General features: G+C 38.9%; 1 protein-coding gene across 1 annotated transcript in view; it reads right to left on the reverse strand.

Moving 5' to 3' along the window:
- Nucleotides 1-18,472: 18,472 nt before the first annotated feature.
- LOC150085216 (uncharacterized) overlaps nt 18,473-20,102 on the reverse strand; it is a 24,004-nt gene continuing 22,374 nt past the window's right edge. The window contains exon 4 of the mRNA XM_090373869.1: nt 18,473-18,609. Coding sequence (XP_090229995.1) covers nt 18,473-18,609 — 137 coding nt within the window. The remainder of the gene's footprint in view (nt 18,610-20,102) is intronic.

Genomic DNA, 20,102 nt, shown 5'->3' on the forward strand with positions numbered 1-20,102 from the left:
ACATTCGAGCTAAGCAATTTCTGTTCTCTATTGCCATACAATATAAATAATGCGGATATTTTTTGGCAGCCAGGAGTGGACTGAAATATGACTTGGATATCTAACTTCTACCATTCCGAAATTTTTGATATTAAACAGAAATGTTTTATTCTCGCTATTGGAATTAAATTTAAGTGCTTCTTACAATGTAGATGAAGATTTGCATGGTTCCATTAATGGGGCAGAATGATGTTCCCCCACAAACGTAATTAAATTATGAACATCTGCTTAATTACGTGTTGGGCTACTGACACTTGCAGGATTATTAGGTAATTGTTATTCATCCAACCAGGATTAATATCAATAATTAATACGGATGAATCATTAAGATTATTAATTAGTCAATTAGTTAATAACCCGCCATTCGTGATAATTAATTCGTACTTTAATAAAAAGATGAATATTCGAGGTAGTCCCTAAAGGTTTTGGACCTGCGCAGACTCCTTTATCTGATGGGTAAAGATTTTTGCGATTATATTTAATAGTACCAGAAATATATAAAATAATACCTAATAATATTAATACTAATTATTAATACGGTATAATGTCGATAATGCAAGGTGCACTGGATCAGAATTACTGGAAACTCAGAGCATGTGGAAAGATAGGAATACGTTGCTCTTTTCAGAATACTGCTATGGTAGGGTTTGGCTGATTCAGTTTCTGTGAAACACACCATCTTAAAGTGAGGTAATCTCTCTCTTAATAATGTATATACAGGTGTCCACAAGTTAGGTTACTTTTTAAGCAAAATTTCGTGTCTCGCTGTGTGAGGGGTCATCATAACGTAATGGCAAAAGGGCTATTGCAAAACGCGAGATTTATTTTAAATTGACTGTTATATTCAGTCAGAATTATTTCTGACCTCCTGTACAACTCATGGATCAAGATTGTCAATTATGAAATATTGTAGAGGTAGAGCTTTCATTCTGTTTGGTAGCAAAGGGTTATAAATGCCTTTGTACAGGACAGAGGTGTTGTTTATTGTCGAAATTCCATATGGAAATGAGTTCAGCCTGAGGTGAGGGCTCGTTCACTCGTCTAAGCTGACATCCGTTACCCAGTTAAAAACCTTTTGAAGAACATTGAAATACATCTTAGCACCAAAAGTATTCGAATACTCATGGGATTTGGGGGGAAAAGGAACCACACCCACCATTTACTTGCCATGAATAGTGTGAGAGCAACTGTTGACTGACTGCCATATTAGCAATCCATCTGCTGGTGCCATTGCAACCAAACTGCAGTGCCCTACGGTGGTTGATGAAATCACCAAAAAAGGAGAAAAAGTCTGTTTGAGACCTTCAAGTATCCGATTATTTTTGGCAATATAGCGTGTTTTCATTAAAACATGTCATGAGTCGGTGGAGATTGTCCCACAAAGGAGATCTTGCATCCATATTAAAGTGTCATCTACAAACTGCTATGTATCCTTTTAGAATTCCAGTGCTTTTGATAAAAGTGTGCAGCTTAATAAATCCAAAGTAGACATTTTTTTCTTAAACTCCTTTTCTTTTGACTTCGTGCTTTAGGTGATCGACACAGTGAGGCGAACGTGGTGGGATTTACAAAACACAAAGTGTAAATTTCAGCAAATAACCGAACTTATAGCAGTGACACGTGACTTGTTGGCTGAATGATCTTCTAATGACAGCATCCCGTTTTAAGCTATCGAGTGGAGGAGCAGCCAATCGATCAGAAGTTGACGTCAACCTCTGCCACGTGAACGTCATCATCTTCACGCGGAAGGACGTAATGTTTTTAGGGTTTTTTTTTTGAGGATATAAGTAGTCGTTATCGACACAACGAGAAACTGCGAATTCCTCCCGAGTGCTGTTTTCGATAATGTTTTCCGTGAGAGAAATTCCTCTGTACTTTCTTTATGTCCCGCTGCTAACACGATCGCCCCTGCAACCCCATTTTGTTTTCTTGAGTCTCCCACAGCTGTAAAACACGCTTATTAGTAATAGGCGCCATGGTTGCACGAGATACGAGAAGAGTTTCCGTTACGTGAGATGGAAAGGGTCGATGGGCGAATAAACCACGTTTTCACATTAAACGTGGGAGTAGTTTGCGCTCCCACTTTCCTTCAGTGAACTCTGCACAAAACAGCCACTGAGGGTGAGCATCTGACGTGTTATGTACCCTTTGCTGCAGCAAAACTATAAGGATAACATTTACCTTTTTTATTAGGAATAGACAATAATACAGAGTTTTGTTTACAGAATAATTCATACAGATCAGTGAAAGTTGATGTGGATGTACAGCACATTACAACGTAACATTATTTGCGTGTCTTCATTCTGTATATTGGCTTTTATTTGTTCCAACGTATAGATATCATTTGTATACATTTCCTTTGAACAAGACTCGCAAATAAATAATAACAATAATAGTAACATCCACAGCAAACACGAGACTTATAATCAGAGGATCGAAGAATACCACGAAACCCTCGTTCTCGTGGGTAGCACAGTTGGTATAATCGCCTCCTCCCAAGACCGGGAGGAAAAGATCGAGTTCGAGTCCCATCAATGGCACGAGGAATTTTATTTGCATTTTTCACCATATGGCTAAGTTAGTCGGTCTCAGGCGAGGGTAGCATGGTTTTTCTCTCTGAAACTCTGGTTTTTCATCCAGGAAACAGAAACGACCACAGAACGAACGCAATTTACCAGACATTACTGTCTGGTAAATTGGTCGCTAATGCTCCTAAAACCCTACTATACTACTACTACGCCAATTTTTGCAGCAATGGACTGTTGTTTTTGTAGAGTTTAAGGCGCGTCACCAATTTAGGCCATATTGAGCCTATACAATATGCGTGGTCGATTTGCTGTTTGCTGGACGAAAACCCCGAACTGCTGTTATCAAAAAATATCCTACCTTCTCCTAGGACCGACTAACTCAGCCACGGTTAAAAAAAACAAAAAAAAAAAAACAAAAAAATTCATCGCTTCACTGGCTGTGTGGGGATGGATGGTGATTATTCAAAATGTGCCACCCGCGAGGGCCTTTTATGTGGAACATTGTTAAAAGCTTTTCCGAAATCTAAGTATATGATGTAAAATCGTTGCTTGCATCCAGTTCATTTGTTACTCTGTCATCGTATCCGATCTCATTGGTCAGACAAGATCGCCCCTTAACAAAAATTCGTGCTGCGATTGCCGTATACTTGTGTATCAAGACAATGCTTTAACCAGTTAAACTACGAACTCCATTATTTTATCTGAAACAGAAATCAAGCTAATAGGTCAGCAACTGCTCATGTCACCCTGTGATCCAATTTCGTGAATAGGTGAGAAATGTTCATACCCACAATTTATAGGTGCCTTCCTAAATCATAATTAAGGCCAAAGGCCTCAGAGATCTCTGTGGCAAGAAACTTATTAGGATAAGTTTTATCGATTATACTAAGTGACAAATTTTCAAAGGATTCTGTTTATCTCAATTTAGGTATTCTGATTCGAATATGTACTTATTTTTGTCACAGTATTAATGGTTTAGCCAGTAATGAAAGAAAATTAAATATACAATAATACTATATCAGATTATTAACCACGTTTAACTTCTCCACTGCGTATGGAGAAGTTTCAAATTCCAAACCAACCAAGAAACAGATGCAGTTGAACATCACAGTCCTCCTTGACACACATCCAATCCTTTTTGGTCCCTTATATCTTCCAGATTTTGCCTGAAAATTCAGGAGGGAGTATTAGAGTTTATCTGGATTGTGACCAATACCAAGTTCTCCATGAAGGCCATTTCAATAAAATTAGAGAGATTCTGAAACAGTCTAAAAACGTACGTTAGTGACTCTTCTTTTTCTGTATGTTGAAGTGGTTGCTACTCTTTTAAACAAGATATTAGGGATCGTGCATCGGATTTGGTTAGATTCAAGTCCCTCACCAAGTCAATAAATAAATCTAATAAAATATTTTTTTTTTCAGATTTTTGTGTTTGTTACTTAACTGTTTATCACCATTGTAGTTAGCATTAGCATTAGCATTAGTAGAGGCATTTGATGCAAGAAAGCAAGCTTATGCAGCATCAGCCAGAAAAAAAAAAAAAAAACCCACTTCCACTTCACCCCTCTGTTCGTTCAAAATACCTGCCCAGCTGAGCCTTAAACTTATTTAGGCTATCAACCTCCACCACAAGGGATGGCAGTCTGTTCCACCAACCAACCACCCGCTGGCTAAATGAAAATTTCCGCACATCTATCCTACATCTGTCTTTCCTCAATTTGAATTTATGCCCTCTCAGGTGATTTTTCTGAGCTAGAGGAAGAATCCCATCAGCATTGAGCATGCTTAAACGTTCAAGGCTTTATACACCTCTATCAGATCACCTCGCTGGTGCCTAGTCTCCAGACACTGTAATTTGCAAAACTTAAGCCTTTCTTCGTAAGAGCACCCCTTTGTTCCATTCACTAATCTTGTTGCCCTTCTCTGTACTCGTTCCAGCAGCTCTACATCCTTCTTGAAATGAGGTCTCCAGACCTGTATACAGTACTCTAGGTGTGGCCTGACCATCGCCTTATACAATGGAATAATCACATCCTTATCCCTGCTGGAAAACTTCCTGTATATCATTGACAATACTCCATGAGCTACTCTTGCAGCCCGTCTGCACTGCTCAGAGAACTTCATATCTGCCTGCACAACCACCCCCAAGTCCCTTTCATTCTCTACCACTGTCAGTGTAGTACCACAGAGTTGATACGTTGCTCTGGGGTTGCTGTTTCCCATGTGTAGTACTTTACATTTATCAATGTTAAACTTCATTTGCCACCTCTCAGCCCATCTGCTCAACCTTTCCAGATCCTGTTGCAGCAGCATAGTGTCAATAATGTCCTTGACAACCCTGCCAACCTTTGTATCGTCTGCAAACTTGGACATTAAGCCCGATATACCATCATCAATATCATTTATAAATACAGAAAACAATAATGGACCCAACACTGAGCCCTGAGGGACTCCACTAATAACATCAGTCCACGATGAGCAGTGTCCATTGATTAGCACTCTCTGTCTTCTCCCCCTCAACCACCCCTTTATCCATAGCAGCAATTTGCCTCCAATGTCACACTGCTCCAATTTGTGTAGCAGTCTTCCATGTGCAACAGTATCAAAAGCCTTTCTAAGATCCAAGTATATAATATCAAAGTTATTCCCTGCATCCAGTTCTTTTGTGACTGCATCATAGTATCCAATCAAGTTGGTCAGGCAAGACTTCCCCTTAACAAAACCATGCTGTGTCTGAGCTATAACTGAAGTCATGTCTAAATGATCCTGCAGTGCTTCTTTAACCAGTGCCTCCATTAATTTTCCTGGAACAGAAGTTAAGCTCACAGGTCTATAATTACTTGTGTCAGCCTTTGATCCTCCTTTGTGAATTGGGGTCACATTTGCACATTTCCAGTCTATGGGTACCTCCCCTGAGTCCAAGAAGCTCTGATAATTATGGCTAAGGGTTTGCTTACTTCCTTGGCTGCCTCCTTTAATATAACTGGATAGATCCCATCCACCCCGGGTGCCTTTCTTGTGTTTATCTTCAACAGTTTCTCCTCCACTTTACTCCCAGTTATTTCAAGATTCTGTAGCTTACTGCTAGAGTTGAATACACCTCTGGCATTCCCCTTGCTGAATAACTCCTCATGTGTGAATGTCGATGCAAAATATTCATTTAGTTTGTTAGCTACCTGAGCAGGATCATCAACAGTTGACCCATCAATATCAAGTGGACCAATCTGATTCATCCCCTTCCTTCTAGAGTTTACATAAGTAAAGAACTCTTTGCTGTTTTTCTTTGCATCCCTTGCCAAGGATTTCTCGTAATCTGCCTTCGCCTGCCTAACCTCCTTTGTAACTTGGTTGCATATCAACTTGTATCTATCATAGGCTTCTGTGTCATGTGTTAATTTGTATGTATCCCATGCATTTTTCTTCTCTGCCATATGCCTCATTAGTTCATCTGACATCCACTTAGGCCTAAACCTTGAACAATATTTCTTAGTTGGTATGTAAAGCCCAGTAGCTTCCAAGATAAGTTCTTTGAATGCTTCCCATTTTGAATTTGCTGTTGGTAACATCATCAGTTGGTCCCACTGTATAGAATTTAAATACTGTCTCAGTCCATCGTAGTCGCCTTTACGGAAGCAATAACCCTTCCCTTTACCCCTAATGGTAGTTACCTCTTTCAGTAAATCCCACTTCAGCACACTGTGATCACTGCCACCTAGTGGTTCATTTATGTGCAGATTCTTAATGCATGAAGAATCACTGCTGATAATCAAATCAAGAGTATTACTCCCTCTAGTTGCCTCCCGAACATGCTGATGTAGAAAACAGTCATCCAATAAATCCACAAAAGTCCTGCTAGTGTGTGAGTAACCAGCCCCCAAATTCCAGTCAATATCTGGGAAATTAAAATCTCCCATTATAAGACACTCTGATTTACTGGCCCACTCTATTTCCCTGTACATTTCCTTATTATACTCATCAGAGTCATTAGGCCTATAGCACACTCCTACTCTCAATTTTGATCTCCCAATGTTTATGTCACACCAAACTGACTCCACACTGCACTGTCCAGCGATGTCGACTGGCTTCACTTCCTTGGTTTTTATGTGTTTCTTAAATAATAACATAACCCCTCCTCCCTTCCTATCCTGTCTATCCTTTCTGTAGACGTTGTACTCCCCAAATTGCAGTTCCGCATCCCTTATATCTGTGTGACACCACGTCTCTGATATCCCAACAATATCTGCCTTCGATGTTTTGAGCAATACCTCAAATTCATCAAATTTATTTACTAAACTCCTAGCATTGGTGTACACGCAAGTATACCTGCACCTGTTTCTATTCTTAGCTACCCTAACACAACCCATGTGTTTACTTGTACCGCAATGGCTCCCAGCAGTCTCTGAAATACCATGCATCTTGTTTTTCAGGCTTCTGCTCATTCTAATAGAAGCAGTGCAAGAATCTCTTTCACCTCTGCCAGTGGCTACTGTCAATCTATTGGTCTTTGTCTCCCCCCAAGCTAGCAGTTTTCCGACCCACCTAACACTGCCTCGATAGCATCAGCAAATATTCTTGCACCCTTTCTATTTAAGTGTATCCCATCCCTGTAGAAGCAATCTCTCCTGTTAACAAGTACAGTCCAGGCTGAAAAAAATTCTACCCCTTGAGCCTTGCACAATTCTTCGAGGACCGAATTGATCGACAAGGCTCTCATCATATACTCCCTCCTATCGTGTCTGGGCAGAATTGCAGACACTTTCAAATTCAACCCTAATTCTCGGCTTTTGTTCAACAGTGACCTGTACTTGCTAAGTAATTCCGCCAGTCTCCTACTCTTAATATCATTAGTGCCAACGTGTACAACTATATCACCTTTTGTGCCCTTAAAAGATGATATTCGCTCTTTTTTTTAGTTTTTAGTTTAGTTTAGTTTAGCTAAAAAGAGTTTAGTAAACTCTTTTTAGCTAAAAAGAGTTTACTAAACTAAAACAAGTAAAAAATAGATAGATCAATTGGTTTATGTGTTATGCCTCGCGAAGCATTTATTGCTCGAAATTTTACGATACACGCTGATATTGCCGACATCAACCCATTCTGACTATCGTGTTCTCGGTTTTCTTGAAGCAAAGAGAATGTACATTGTTTCACTTGACTTCAAGGATCATCATAGAGATTACAACGTTCTCTATGGTCAGTATCGTGGTATCCAAATATTGCTCCACTTATCATGGATCCAATGTCCAAAACGAAATCTCGCCCCACCCCATTACATCATTGCCACTACCAGTCTGCATTGTCCACATTTATTAGGATGGGTTCATGGATTTTTGCGATGTTTTCCCCTTCTTCTGGTCTCCCCATAGTCGTGAAACTGGAACAGGCATTTATCAAGACCGAGGAACATTCTTCTAATCCACCACTGTCTAGATGGTGTTTTTGAGCCTACTATAATCGCACCTTCTTGTTTTTTGCTGACAGGAATGTAATCCAATTCGGTTGCGATATGCCATCCTTGACAAGGTACGACCAATTACATGTTCTCAAATGTCTCTTTGGTTATTATTTTTGTACTGGGTTCTTATTTGACTGACTATAGCCTTTTTGCTACCGTGTAGGAGTCTTATCAGCCTCCATTAGTCCCGTATGAAAACCCCAGCAGGAGTGCAGTTGCTGAGAGGTTCACCACACTGACTGATGTGGCACCGGCTACTATGCCACTTGCAAAGTCACTTAAATCTTCCGAATTTCCCATTATTGCATTGAATGGCGCACTTACAGCATCTCTCCATGTTCTTCCACCCGATTTATATCTCATGGCATTAATACACGATGCTGTTACTGAAGGAGCGCTGTATTTCATGAAATGGATTGGTGTGCCTAATAAATTGGCTACTTAGTGCAAAACCTTTTGTGCAAATGAAAAATCTAGTTTAAGATTTGTGCAGATGGTGGTGCAATGTAACTTGTCTAGCTGATTAAAGAATTGCAACAAGCAGCAATCCAAGATGACGATCACTTTACAGCAGCGTTATTTTCTCGTTGAATATTACTTTTCGACCACGGTTTATACAAAAGCAGTAGTAGTAAGAGATTTTATTAAATTAAAATATCTAAAGAATTTTCATAAAATGCAGTAAAGTAAAGAGTCATGTCTGGGACACCCAGGAACCAACGCACTGCGCATGTGTAAAATTTTCGTAAATTGCGTTTGTTCTCTGGTCGATTTTCCTCTTTTGCTGGATGAAAAACCTTGCTATCTGCTGTTGAGATCAACTAACTCAGCCACGAAGTACAAAAAAGAAAGTTCCTCACAGAATTGACGGGATTCGAACCCGGATTCTTTCCAGCGAGTGTATATTGGATGGTGATTGTAACCACTGTGCTATCCCCGTGGATATTATTCCAGAGAAGGAATAATTGCAAATGGTAACAATTTAATAATTAAATTAAGCCATACTAAAAGAGCTTGCACTCGTCATAAATCTATTTAAATAATGCCATTCGCTGCATTAAAAGTAAACAAGTTATTTCAGAATTCGTTTCGTTAATTCAGTGATGCAAGTTGAATATAAATTAAAATTATATCATTTTAAGAAAGTTAGTTACAAATAAGTTAATAAGCAAAATGTCTCTTAAGAGAAAGAAGAGTTGGGAAAATAACATTAAGTTCGTTGAAGGGCCAAAAATAGCAAAGCATTAACCCGTCTGTGAATGCAAAACGAATTCGGTTTTCATTAAAATTCATGATTCATTAACGAGACAGAATTTTTCTACATCGGAGAGTTTTTCTCTCCTTAAGATTCTGTAGAAATGCTCATTCCCAGCTTCGAATTTTCTTTTCTTAAACTCATTCTCGCATATATTCACGCACATGCCAACAGTGGGGTAATAAATCTTTGTCACTTGTGAATATGGCAACATTAAGAACGTTTCTGTAAGAACTTGTACGTTTGATGAAACGAGGAAGTTTGATGGAAATGGAAATTGTTTAGCCCACGTTGGCAAAAGTTGTGAATGTGGAAGCTTTCCCATTTCCCAAATGTGTTTTGTTTTGTATGTTGGCGAGATAAAAAGGAGTGGCAAAGAGAACGTTAAGTTCAGCATCCTGATCTCATCCAGTTGTTGTTGAACCCGAATAAATTTCTCATTCACCCTTAATTTCAAAACCTCGAAAAGTAGTAAGAAAAATAGAAGAATTAAGTGTCTTCACATTTGGCTGGTCTCAGGAGATAACTCACTAATATCCCGTTGTAAGCTAAATGGTGCAAAGAAGTGGAATTTTTCTGCATCAGACAAAAAAATAAAACATAAAATAAAACGTAAAAACAAAATGAAAAAAAAAAATCTTGCACAGATGAGCGAAGAAGAATGGGGGAGATGCCATCAGGACATGAAGGAAATGGAGCAGAGGTACCAGGGAAGGTGGAATACAAGCATGATAGCCAGTTACTGCTGGTGTAACTCTTCCTCATCACTGTCCTTAAAGAAGATTAGGAAACAGGAATACCATCAGAACTGAACTCAGAAGGACTCCATTTGCTACACTGATCCCAGAGCAACTTACATTTATGACTACCCTCTACCTCCTATCGTTTAGCCAGCCCATCATCCACAGAACGATCTTTTATTATTAATCTCGAATTTGGTCATCACAGCGTTTCATGAGATGTCGTATCAAAAGCTTTACTAAAGGTTGTTTCTTGGTTCCAGGTTGTTTCTTGCGTGCAGTTGTTTTATGACAGAGTTATGTTTAGGCAGACTTTCTCGTTCACCTATCCATTCTAAGGACTTCTTACAATATTGACATAATATGTTTCTAGGAAACAAAGAAAGGGTTATGACTGGAACTGGATTACAGACGTGCAAAGAAACAGTTTGTAAAGCGGTACATTGAGTTACTGCACTGGTGTACCTTATTAACGATTAAGTTTCTTTCGGAATTAGTAAATTATAAAGTGGTTAAATATTTACAATTTTTGGTAATTTGTATATTGATATTTTAAATTAGAACAAAATTTCTAAACGTTATTTGAATTTAACAGTTAGGATTGCTTCACAATTCCTGTTCTAAAATATTAATTTTTTTCTAAGGATCCAAGTCTATTTGGTAAGAATATTACAGCTGCCCACATTATCAACAGAATCTTATTCTGCGGCTATTTTAAATTTTATTGAACTAATTCAAAGTTGTACTACGATATCGCAATAAGCGAGAAACTTGGGGCAGGTACGAAGGCCATAAGGATCACTGTGAACATATTTGAAGAGGAAAGTAAGAAGCAGATTTCCTACACCTTCATCACTCAGAATTTGAAACGTTCCTCCATGAAGGATACTGCACTGTTCCTCTGTTTCTCGAAGAATAGAAACTGTTTTAACACTGGAACCGCCAGGGTTCAAATTAGCATTAGCTGAGGCAAGAAAGCAAGATTATACAGCATCAGCCAAAAAACACAAAAAAAATTTCCCATTTCACCCATCCATTCTCTCCAAAAGTTTATCCACCTTTTCCTTGAATTTATTTAAGCTATCAACTTCCACAACGACAGATGGAAGTTTGTTCCAACAATAAACCAATCAAAAATAAATTCAGGACTTAAGCCTTTCTTCGTAAGAGGATCCCTTCATTGCCCTCACCAATCGTGTTGCCCTTCTCTGTACTCGTTCCAGCAGCTCTACATCCTTCTTAAAATGAGGCCACCAGACCTGTACAGTATTCAAGGTGTGTCCTGACTATTGCTTTATCCTTGCTAGAAAAATTCCTGTATACCATTGACTAGACTCCATGAGCTACTCTTGCAGACCTTCTGCACTGCTCAGAAATCTTCATATGTGACTGCACAATTACCCCCCAGTTCTCTTTCATTCTTCACTAATCTCAGGGTTGTACCACACAGTTGATATATCACTCTGGGGTTACAGCTACCCATGTGCAGTACTTTACATTTGTCGATGTTAAAATTCAGTTACCACCTCTCAACCCATCTGCTCAATTTTTCTAGGATCTGTTGCTAATATAGCTGAAACGCCATCACCGGTCGTTTTGAGCGCTGTGCATAAAATAGACTTTTAAAACTTGTGTTTTCAACATTTGATTATAAGCACTGGTATAAAGGAACTGGCAACAGAACAGTGTTGTGCTTGTGGTAATGCATATAAAAGTATTATTTCTGATAGTAAAAATTTGAACAGAAAACTTTTCTATGTAGAAATAAACCGACGTTTAAAAAAATTACATTTGCACATTTTAAACAAAAGACAATTTTTTCAACTGCCCCTGTACACTTTCCATACACATACTTTTTTACACGCAGTGTACTCTGAAAGGACGGAATTCACGGGATATCTGGTTTCTAGGCAAAGCAAAGCTGTCACCCCTTTCGCTAGTGGACGAACCCACCGATTGACAGGTATACAGGCACACTGCATTCACGTAGACGCTAATTCTAAGACAGTATGGATAAACGTCGTGAGTTAACTGACTTTGAAAGAGGGGTGATAGTGGGTGCCCGCATTAGTATGGATCACTCTATCGCGGAGGTGGTTACAGAAATTGCATTATCCCCTATCAAGAGTGTATAGGGAATACGCCATTTCCGGAATAACATCTCATCGTGGACAGCGCTGTGGGCGAAGAAAGGGGGTGGATGAACGTGTAAGATGCAAGATCTTACAAGTTAAATTAAATAAAGATATTGGGGTTGTTAATCGCAAAGTAAGATATAAATTAGAAAAACGTTAGATATAGTGATGGTGTAAGATGAGAAATGCTACAAATTAAATAATATAAAGATAGTGCGTTTTTCGCAAGGTAAGATTAAATCAGAAGATAGTTAAATTTAGTGATGGGATGGGTTGAGCCTGAGAATAAATAGTAGCAAAGGGATAAACTATCAACTCCCATAATACACGAGAGCAAACAGGGACAACAGGAGTAGGTAACGGGGGCCATTTGTGAATAGGCGTGAAAAGGGTTGCTCGAGAACAAACAATAGGACGGGAGACGGGATTAGACGAAGCGCCTCCTTTGATGTGTAACACCGTCAGACCTAAACAGGAAGTGGATGCACTGCACTTCAAATGTTCGGTTCCAAATTAAGACCATTAGGGGAGGTCATATGGGAAATATACAATAAGGTATACGCATCTAAATGTAGATGAGTAGAATAATGTTGTTGGAAAATGGTAAAGAACGGAGAATATATAGATATGGTGAATTTACTTTTGAATAAATGGATGTAAAGTAAAAATTTTGGACGGGGTAATTAAAGGGGATGATAGAGATGAATGCTCTCATATGTGATGATTCAGATATAATGTGGTGACCAAGTCAGCAGTTTTTTTGTCTATTGTTGGTATAAACCAGATAAATAAGATTAAGGCTAGTTTAAAAGATGGTTTCGATTGTGTCAAGGTAAATCTAGCTAGAGAAGGTTTGTCATTGTATCTCTAAATAAGAAAGAAGTATTGTGTAAAAAGAAGATTTGAATGTGGGAACTGAGTTTGATCCATTAGGAAAAAAAAGGGTTTGATTTACTTTAGAGAAGGTAGTATAAATTAAATTGATGAAAGTGTTATTAGCTTTGTGGTAAAGAGAAAGGTGATATGCATGAATGTAAATTAATATGACCAATTAATCCATACCATGTACCATATAGATTGTGCTATCAAGTTGTAATATGTGCTTATATATTTATCATTTTCTTTTCTGTAAATATGTGTAATAAACAATTTGTATATAGTCTTAAATGAAGTTGTGTTTAGTCATTTTTAACACCCAGCCAAATCCGAAGGGGGAATATACTCAATATAGAAACTCCCTAGAGCCTGATTTCTTCTGTGAGGTACTCAAATCACATGCAAAAGTGGAGTATAGTAAAGGTTCAAATAAAAAATAAAGGTATAAAGATAAAAGGTAATGCCCCCTCCACAAACGTGGCCGTCGACGTCTATCTCGCATTGTTTCGGCCAATTGGAGACGGTAGTGCCGCAAATCACCGCCGACTTCAACGAGGGAGGCGTCAGAAACAACGTCTCCACCAAAGATCTTGAGGCGATCATTAGCCCCAATAAGTAATGGAACGCATCAGAATCAGCCCGTGACCACCAAATACGGAGAATGCGGAAAGGTCAGGGAATGACCACCGCATATGCTCGGAGAAATATGGCCTTAGTTGCTAATGCTCCTAAAAACCAAATAACAACAGCACCAGAGTCCCATTGCTAACACAATGACACACGACTGTACGCCTCAACTGGGAGAAAGAACATCGGCACTGGACCTTGGATGACTGGAGACGGTCTCGTGGTCAGATGAGTCCCGTTTAGTTATTTCGATTGGACGGGTGGGTGCGTATTTGGCGGAAACCGCACGAAGCTATGCATCCGTCATGTCAAAAAGGAACGGTTCAGAGAAGTGTACAGTTGGTAATGGTCTGGGGCGTGTTCAACTGACACACGTTAGGACCGTATGTCTAGACGCATCTCTGAACGGTGCAGGTTACGTGTCCATCCTTGCAGACCATCTGCATACCTTCATGGTCATCGTGCACCCACAGGCCAATGGACTCTTCCAGCATGACAATGCGCTTCCTCACAGAGCAGTGGTGACTAGAACGTGGCTCGAACAGCATTTCGGAGATCTTACCATAATGGAATGGCCTCTCCGGTCACCGGACATGAACTCTGTGGAAAGATCCGTTCGAGTTTTGGATCCTCCATCCAGGAATGCGACAGAATCATGGACAACGGTGCAGCACGCATGGACGGACATACCTGTGAAACGCTTTCGTGAAATAGTGGACTCAATGTCTCGCCGAGTGACTGCCCTTATCAGGGCAAAAGGTGGTCTTCCCGTTACCAGGTAGGTATACCATGATTTCTGTCTACTCAGTATACATTGCTGTAGTTTTTTGTCGCCTAATTTAGCACTGTTGCCTTTTGAGGGGTTTGACCTAACCGAAAACAGCGGGTTCCTTTGAAGATCAACACAGCGACAAAGAATGAATCTCAGAATCTCAGAAGCGCCCAGAGGTGGAAGAAATATGACAAGGAGATTAACCGGCCCCTATTTTTACTGGTTGGAGCACTTAATATTTCTAGAACCACTTCAAACATAACATCTGATAACATCTGATCTGACAAAACCTGATCCTGCAAATGATATAAAACACGAAAAGGTTAGATTTTGGAGAGCGCTAACAGGGATATGGCAACAAAGATGGGATGAGAGTCAACATGGCCTAACCACAAAGAGATTCAACAAGCTGATTACTTAGCATCTCCAGGTATAAAATTATGGTTCACGCCTAAAATGCATACCTCCTATTTGTTAACGGGGCATGGCTCTTTGAGGGCTAAGCTTTTTGAGCGTGGTTTAGAGCCGGACCCGTTTTGTACTTGTCTCGGTTTTGAGACCTGGGAACAAGTTCTCCTGCATTGCCCAGAGTATGTACAATTCAGGCACACCCTATTGAGTCTGATTCCAGAATTATCGGAGGAGAATGTCAGTGTTCTTATGGATAATGCTGGCAATTTCACAGCCTTGCAAGACTTCGCTCCTAATGTCTTTAGATAGCGACTTCAACCGAGGTCCTCAGCTGTTCAAGGAACTTGGGAAAAAAAAAAAAAAAAAGGGAAGGAAAAGAAACGATCCCATATGATTAATTTTTTTTTAAATTATTTATTTACTTATTATTTTTATTTATTTATTATTATTTTTTTTTGCTGGCTCCCAGGTATGGGCAACTTGGGAGCGGATTGATGGCATCCATCGATATTGCACTACCTCCGATGGGTGCGGGATCTGTGCAAAAAAAAAAAAAAGCACATACAGATGATAACAACAAAACTCACCACTCCTAACACCAAATACCAACACTTTTTCAGGCTCACCATACAGAGTTTCTGTACGATCACAGAGGACAAGGTGAAGATGGGCATCTGCCTAGGAGCCACCCCGATACCGGAATACACACACACACACACACACACACACACACACACACACACACACACACCCTTAGGATGGATATATTGAGAATGTATATAAAATTGTATATAAATTAATTGTATATATATCTTGGAATTGTACATAAACTTTGTGTGTGTAAATAAATGAAATGTTAATGTATTTTTTTTTTCTGAGTTCTTCAGTTAGATTCAAAATAAAATAACTTCTCTTTGTAACTCTCCCTGTCACTTCTTTATAAATAATCCAACCGTTTATTGCTACAGGATCTAATGTATTATAAAAGATGTGAATCGGCCATCTACGTGGTCCTGCTTCTGTTGAATACATTTTACCCATTTGGCCTAAAACATCAACCCCCCCCCCCACTCTGTTTCTTTGTAATATCATACTCTACGAGGTTTCTTCTTTGTACCATTACTTGCATATTGCAACGCTTGCATAAGTATACTTACGATTTCGACATTCTTATTTGCTTTGGCCCGATAATTCGTCAGAATGCAATGATCAAGTTTGAAAACTGAAGTGGAATGTAATTTTGCCTCCTTTTTTATGGACGCTGGAACTTCTTTACGAGCACGATTCACAGTTCAGGAGGTCTCGGTGTATTGTGCCCACAAATTTCGTACATTATGTTATCGGTTTGTCAGTTCTGTTTAATGAAGGATCTGATGTGCAGCGAGAGGAACCATTATATACAATCGTCGGTTGTTGTTGTGTCAAAAAGGCATATGAAAATTCCTCCTGTCCTCACGGGATTCCAATCTAGACCTTTTCGGTTTGGAAGAGTGGAAATCGCAACTAATGCTACTCGCAAGGGTAGCATTAGTTGCGATTGGTGGACTGGTGCAAGACCTTATTTTAATTGTCGTAATCTGAATCTTCTGTGAATTTCTCCTTCTCAAAATACTCTCCCTTGAACTTTATATACTTTCGTCACCGTCGTACCCAAGCATTAAATGCTTCTAGCAACCATTTTTCGAAAGACTGCGAAGTGCTTTCGTTGTGGCTCTGCGAGCATTGTTGTGTCGGATGCGAAACGCTTGCCTTTGAGAGCTTTCTTTAGACGTGGAAACAGAAAGAAGTCACACGGGGCTAAGTCCGAGGAATAAGGGGATGTGGCAGTGATCGCTGCCTGCACAATATTAGCCATATGGGGCCTGGCATTGCTTTGATGGAAAAACCACTTCACAGCAGAATGTTTGGTCACACCGAAATATGGCCGTCCTACCAAGACACTGATTACCACACGTTTCATTAATCTCTTTAACTGTTTCAGATGCATTTAAGCCCCGTCTGACACAATAACGAATCACATATCGCTGTTCGATCTGTATGTCCGACATGATACTTGCTTCAAAACGATCGTCAGTGACACGCGGCAAATAAAACACGCAACACTAGTTAGACAAGTACGCGGCAAATAAAACACTCTTCACGCAACACTAGTTAGACAAGTACTGGCATGAGCACACAGAGTCTGCTCAGTAGCGATCAGGGAGAGCGCCTGTAGCGACAGTTGTGGAAAGTTCGCAAGGTAAACAAAATCTTGCACCAGTCTGCGAATTAAATAATCACTCCCCGTGACAAGTGTTCGGAGAAGCAAGGGCATTACATCGAAAAATGGTGCCAGTTTAAGTGTTTTACTTTCGTTTATTTATTAAAACAATAAATTTAATTTCCTTCGGATGATGGGTGGTCGAAAAGTTCTGAGAATGGAGTATAAAACACATAAGCGCAAAATTCATTTTTTTTTTTTCAATACGTTCACACCGAAGTTCAATACACTTCTTGTATTTAATCTGCAAAGAGTTTAATCCTTCGAAAGTTTCTTCGGGTTGGGCATCAAACCAGGCTTCCACAGCTCCTTTTAGTTCTTGAAGTTTCTGATTACATAATGGTCATCCGGAGCCACTTCTGCACTATATGGGTGGAGTGGAAGGAATTTAATTGTTCAATTCCACATACATGCATGCGAAACCCGGGCTTTGTGCACTGAGTGCACTGTCATTAAGAAGCAAAACCTGTTGGTCCAACTTTCCTCGTGTTTTCCGAATTGCATTTCTAACTTTGGTATAAGGCCGCCATAATATTCCCCTATCGTGGTTTTCGGTTTAAGTTAATCGATTAACAAAAATCCTTTCGTGTCCCAGGAAACCTTTTCGTGGTTAGCGATCCCTTGCGCTTCCAGTGGATGTTTCTAACTTGGATTCATTATCATAAAATGCAACCAAGTTCCATCAGTAGTCATCAAACGGTAGAAAAATCTAACTGGCTTAGCAAGAATTAATTTTAAATTGTTTCTTGATGATTCCACCCTCTGATGTTTGTCAAGAATGGAAAGTTTTTGAGAAACTATCTAGTACAAACTTTGTACATTCCCAAATGTTCCTATATCATTGTTAAAGAGCTCCCATGGAAAAATTTAAGTACTTTTTCAAGTTTGATTTCAAGTACTTTTCGATTTGCTGGATATTGGTTCCTCTTCCACCTACAAACAAAAAAAAAAAGAGTTATCTATAAGGCATTAAGTTATCAATATATATCCTCTTGTTTTTATAACTTTTTAACTACCCCTCGTATATGTGCGTAATAGTTCAAGAGGATCAAAGATGCTATTTTTAGAAATTGGTCAAAAAAAATCAGAAACTGTCCTCAGATTTTGTTCTTGTGAAAGATGCCAATCCTGAGTATGATTCAAAAGGTACAAACAACCGCTTTAAGCTATTAGGGAAAAAATGGAAGCACGCAGCTGTAGAATAAGCTTTCTCAACCAAAAATATCGACCTTTATTTTGTCCCAGTGAGTCTTCGAAAATTGAACATCGGATAAAATAAACACGTGAAAATTTAAAATCAATAAATTCTGCATTAACAAAGTTAAACTCTTGTTGAGACATTTCTTCAAATGAGGGCCCAATTCTTTTCATGAAACTTCAGTCAGTTACTTTTAGCACAAAGTCAAACTGTAGACTTATTACAACAGAGAGGCGTGCTTTATATGCTGACACCGGGTAGCTTCGATCTTCATCCCTGTGGGGTTCCACTCGATTAAAAACCGCATTTAGAAAACCTGAAATGAAAAAAAAAATAAATAAATAAAATAAATATATATATATATTATTATAATTATTTTAATTAGGTAATTTTATAAACTATATTCTTCTTAGTCTGATACTAATATATTTAAAAAATATATATTAACAGAAGACTCCATCAGTGAAAAAATGTCTTATTTTGGGATTAGTAAACTAATAAGAGGAGTTTACCTCAATATCGTACGTGGAACACTTCCGTATGATACCCTCCAGAAATTAAAACGGAAAAAACGAAAAAAATCGCAACTTACCGGTACATAAAAGTAAAATATAAATAATTAAAGAAAAATATAAATAATCAATTTAACACAATTCAAAAACAATTAAAATTCAAATTAACGCAATTAAAAGAATCTAACGAAAATATTCAAAACGATTTTCCTTCCTGAAGCTGACAATGCTTTTCGACCGACTGTCGTGATCACAGGAACGAAAATTACCGAATCAGTTGTTATTGTTATTTGGTTTTTTTAGGAGCATTAGCAACTAAGGCCATATTGCTCCGGGAGATGCGGTGGTCATTTCCTGACCTTTCCGCATCTTCCGTATTTGGTGGTGACGGGCTCGAACCCCGGTCTAATCAAGAAGCGTGTGCTACGCACCGCTGCTCCTTCCCACCTGGCTACGGAGGCGCCCATACCGAATCAGGCTAAACCTGCAACTTAAATAGTGATTATATGTCTTCGCGCATGCGCGTAAAGGTCCACGCATCGGAGATCAAATATGGCCGCCGAACATTAACAGAATTCTCGTGTAATTTAATTTCAACGGTTTCTGCAATTAATAGTCGCGTATAATTACGTTGAACGTTAAGTATTTTGGCCTCGTTAAATAAAAAAGTATGTTTTTCGTTAATGGCATGAAAGGCTAATTCTGACGCTGCTGAACGAGAAGCCCGAACTGAGGCTTCGTGTTGATTTACACGAATATTAAGAGAAAATCGCGTCGAACCTTGGTAAGACGAGTCGCAATCACCGCAAGAAATGTTGTATACCAGATCATTAATTTGTGTTGCGAACGCGGAACGAACCGAGCGATTGTTCAGTATAGTGTGTAACTTCCGTATGGGTCTAGCTATAATTTTAAATTCGGTATCTTTAAAGAATCTGTTAAGCTGTTTGTGCCACTGTTCAACATATGGGACAGAAATAAAGTATTTTTTGATATTACTATTGTTGATTGGTGTAGTATTTTGTATCCTATCCTTAGCTTGTACCCTAATTCGATTTATTGTGTTAATGGGATAACCCCTGTTTAAAGGAGATACAGTGGTAATACTAGATAAACATGATTATATTAATAAGTTAGATTCAGTTGTGTCTGATACCTCCACTTATCGTGAAGTAGACCCGGCACTGTTTACCAATTTGGTAAATCAATACAATAAAACGTTAACCACATATCGTAAAAACGACTACATTACTATGGTTCAGTTAAAGGAATTGAAGTCCAGAACATACAATATTCC

This window comes from Mastigoproctus giganteus, chromosome 5 (assembly GCF_048544385.1).
Source record: "Mastigoproctus giganteus isolate SK-2022 chromosome 5, ASM4854438v1, whole genome shotgun sequence".
In the NCBI taxonomy this organism is placed as follows: Eukaryota; Metazoa; Arthropoda; class Arachnida; order Uropygi; family Thelyphonidae; genus Mastigoproctus; species Mastigoproctus giganteus.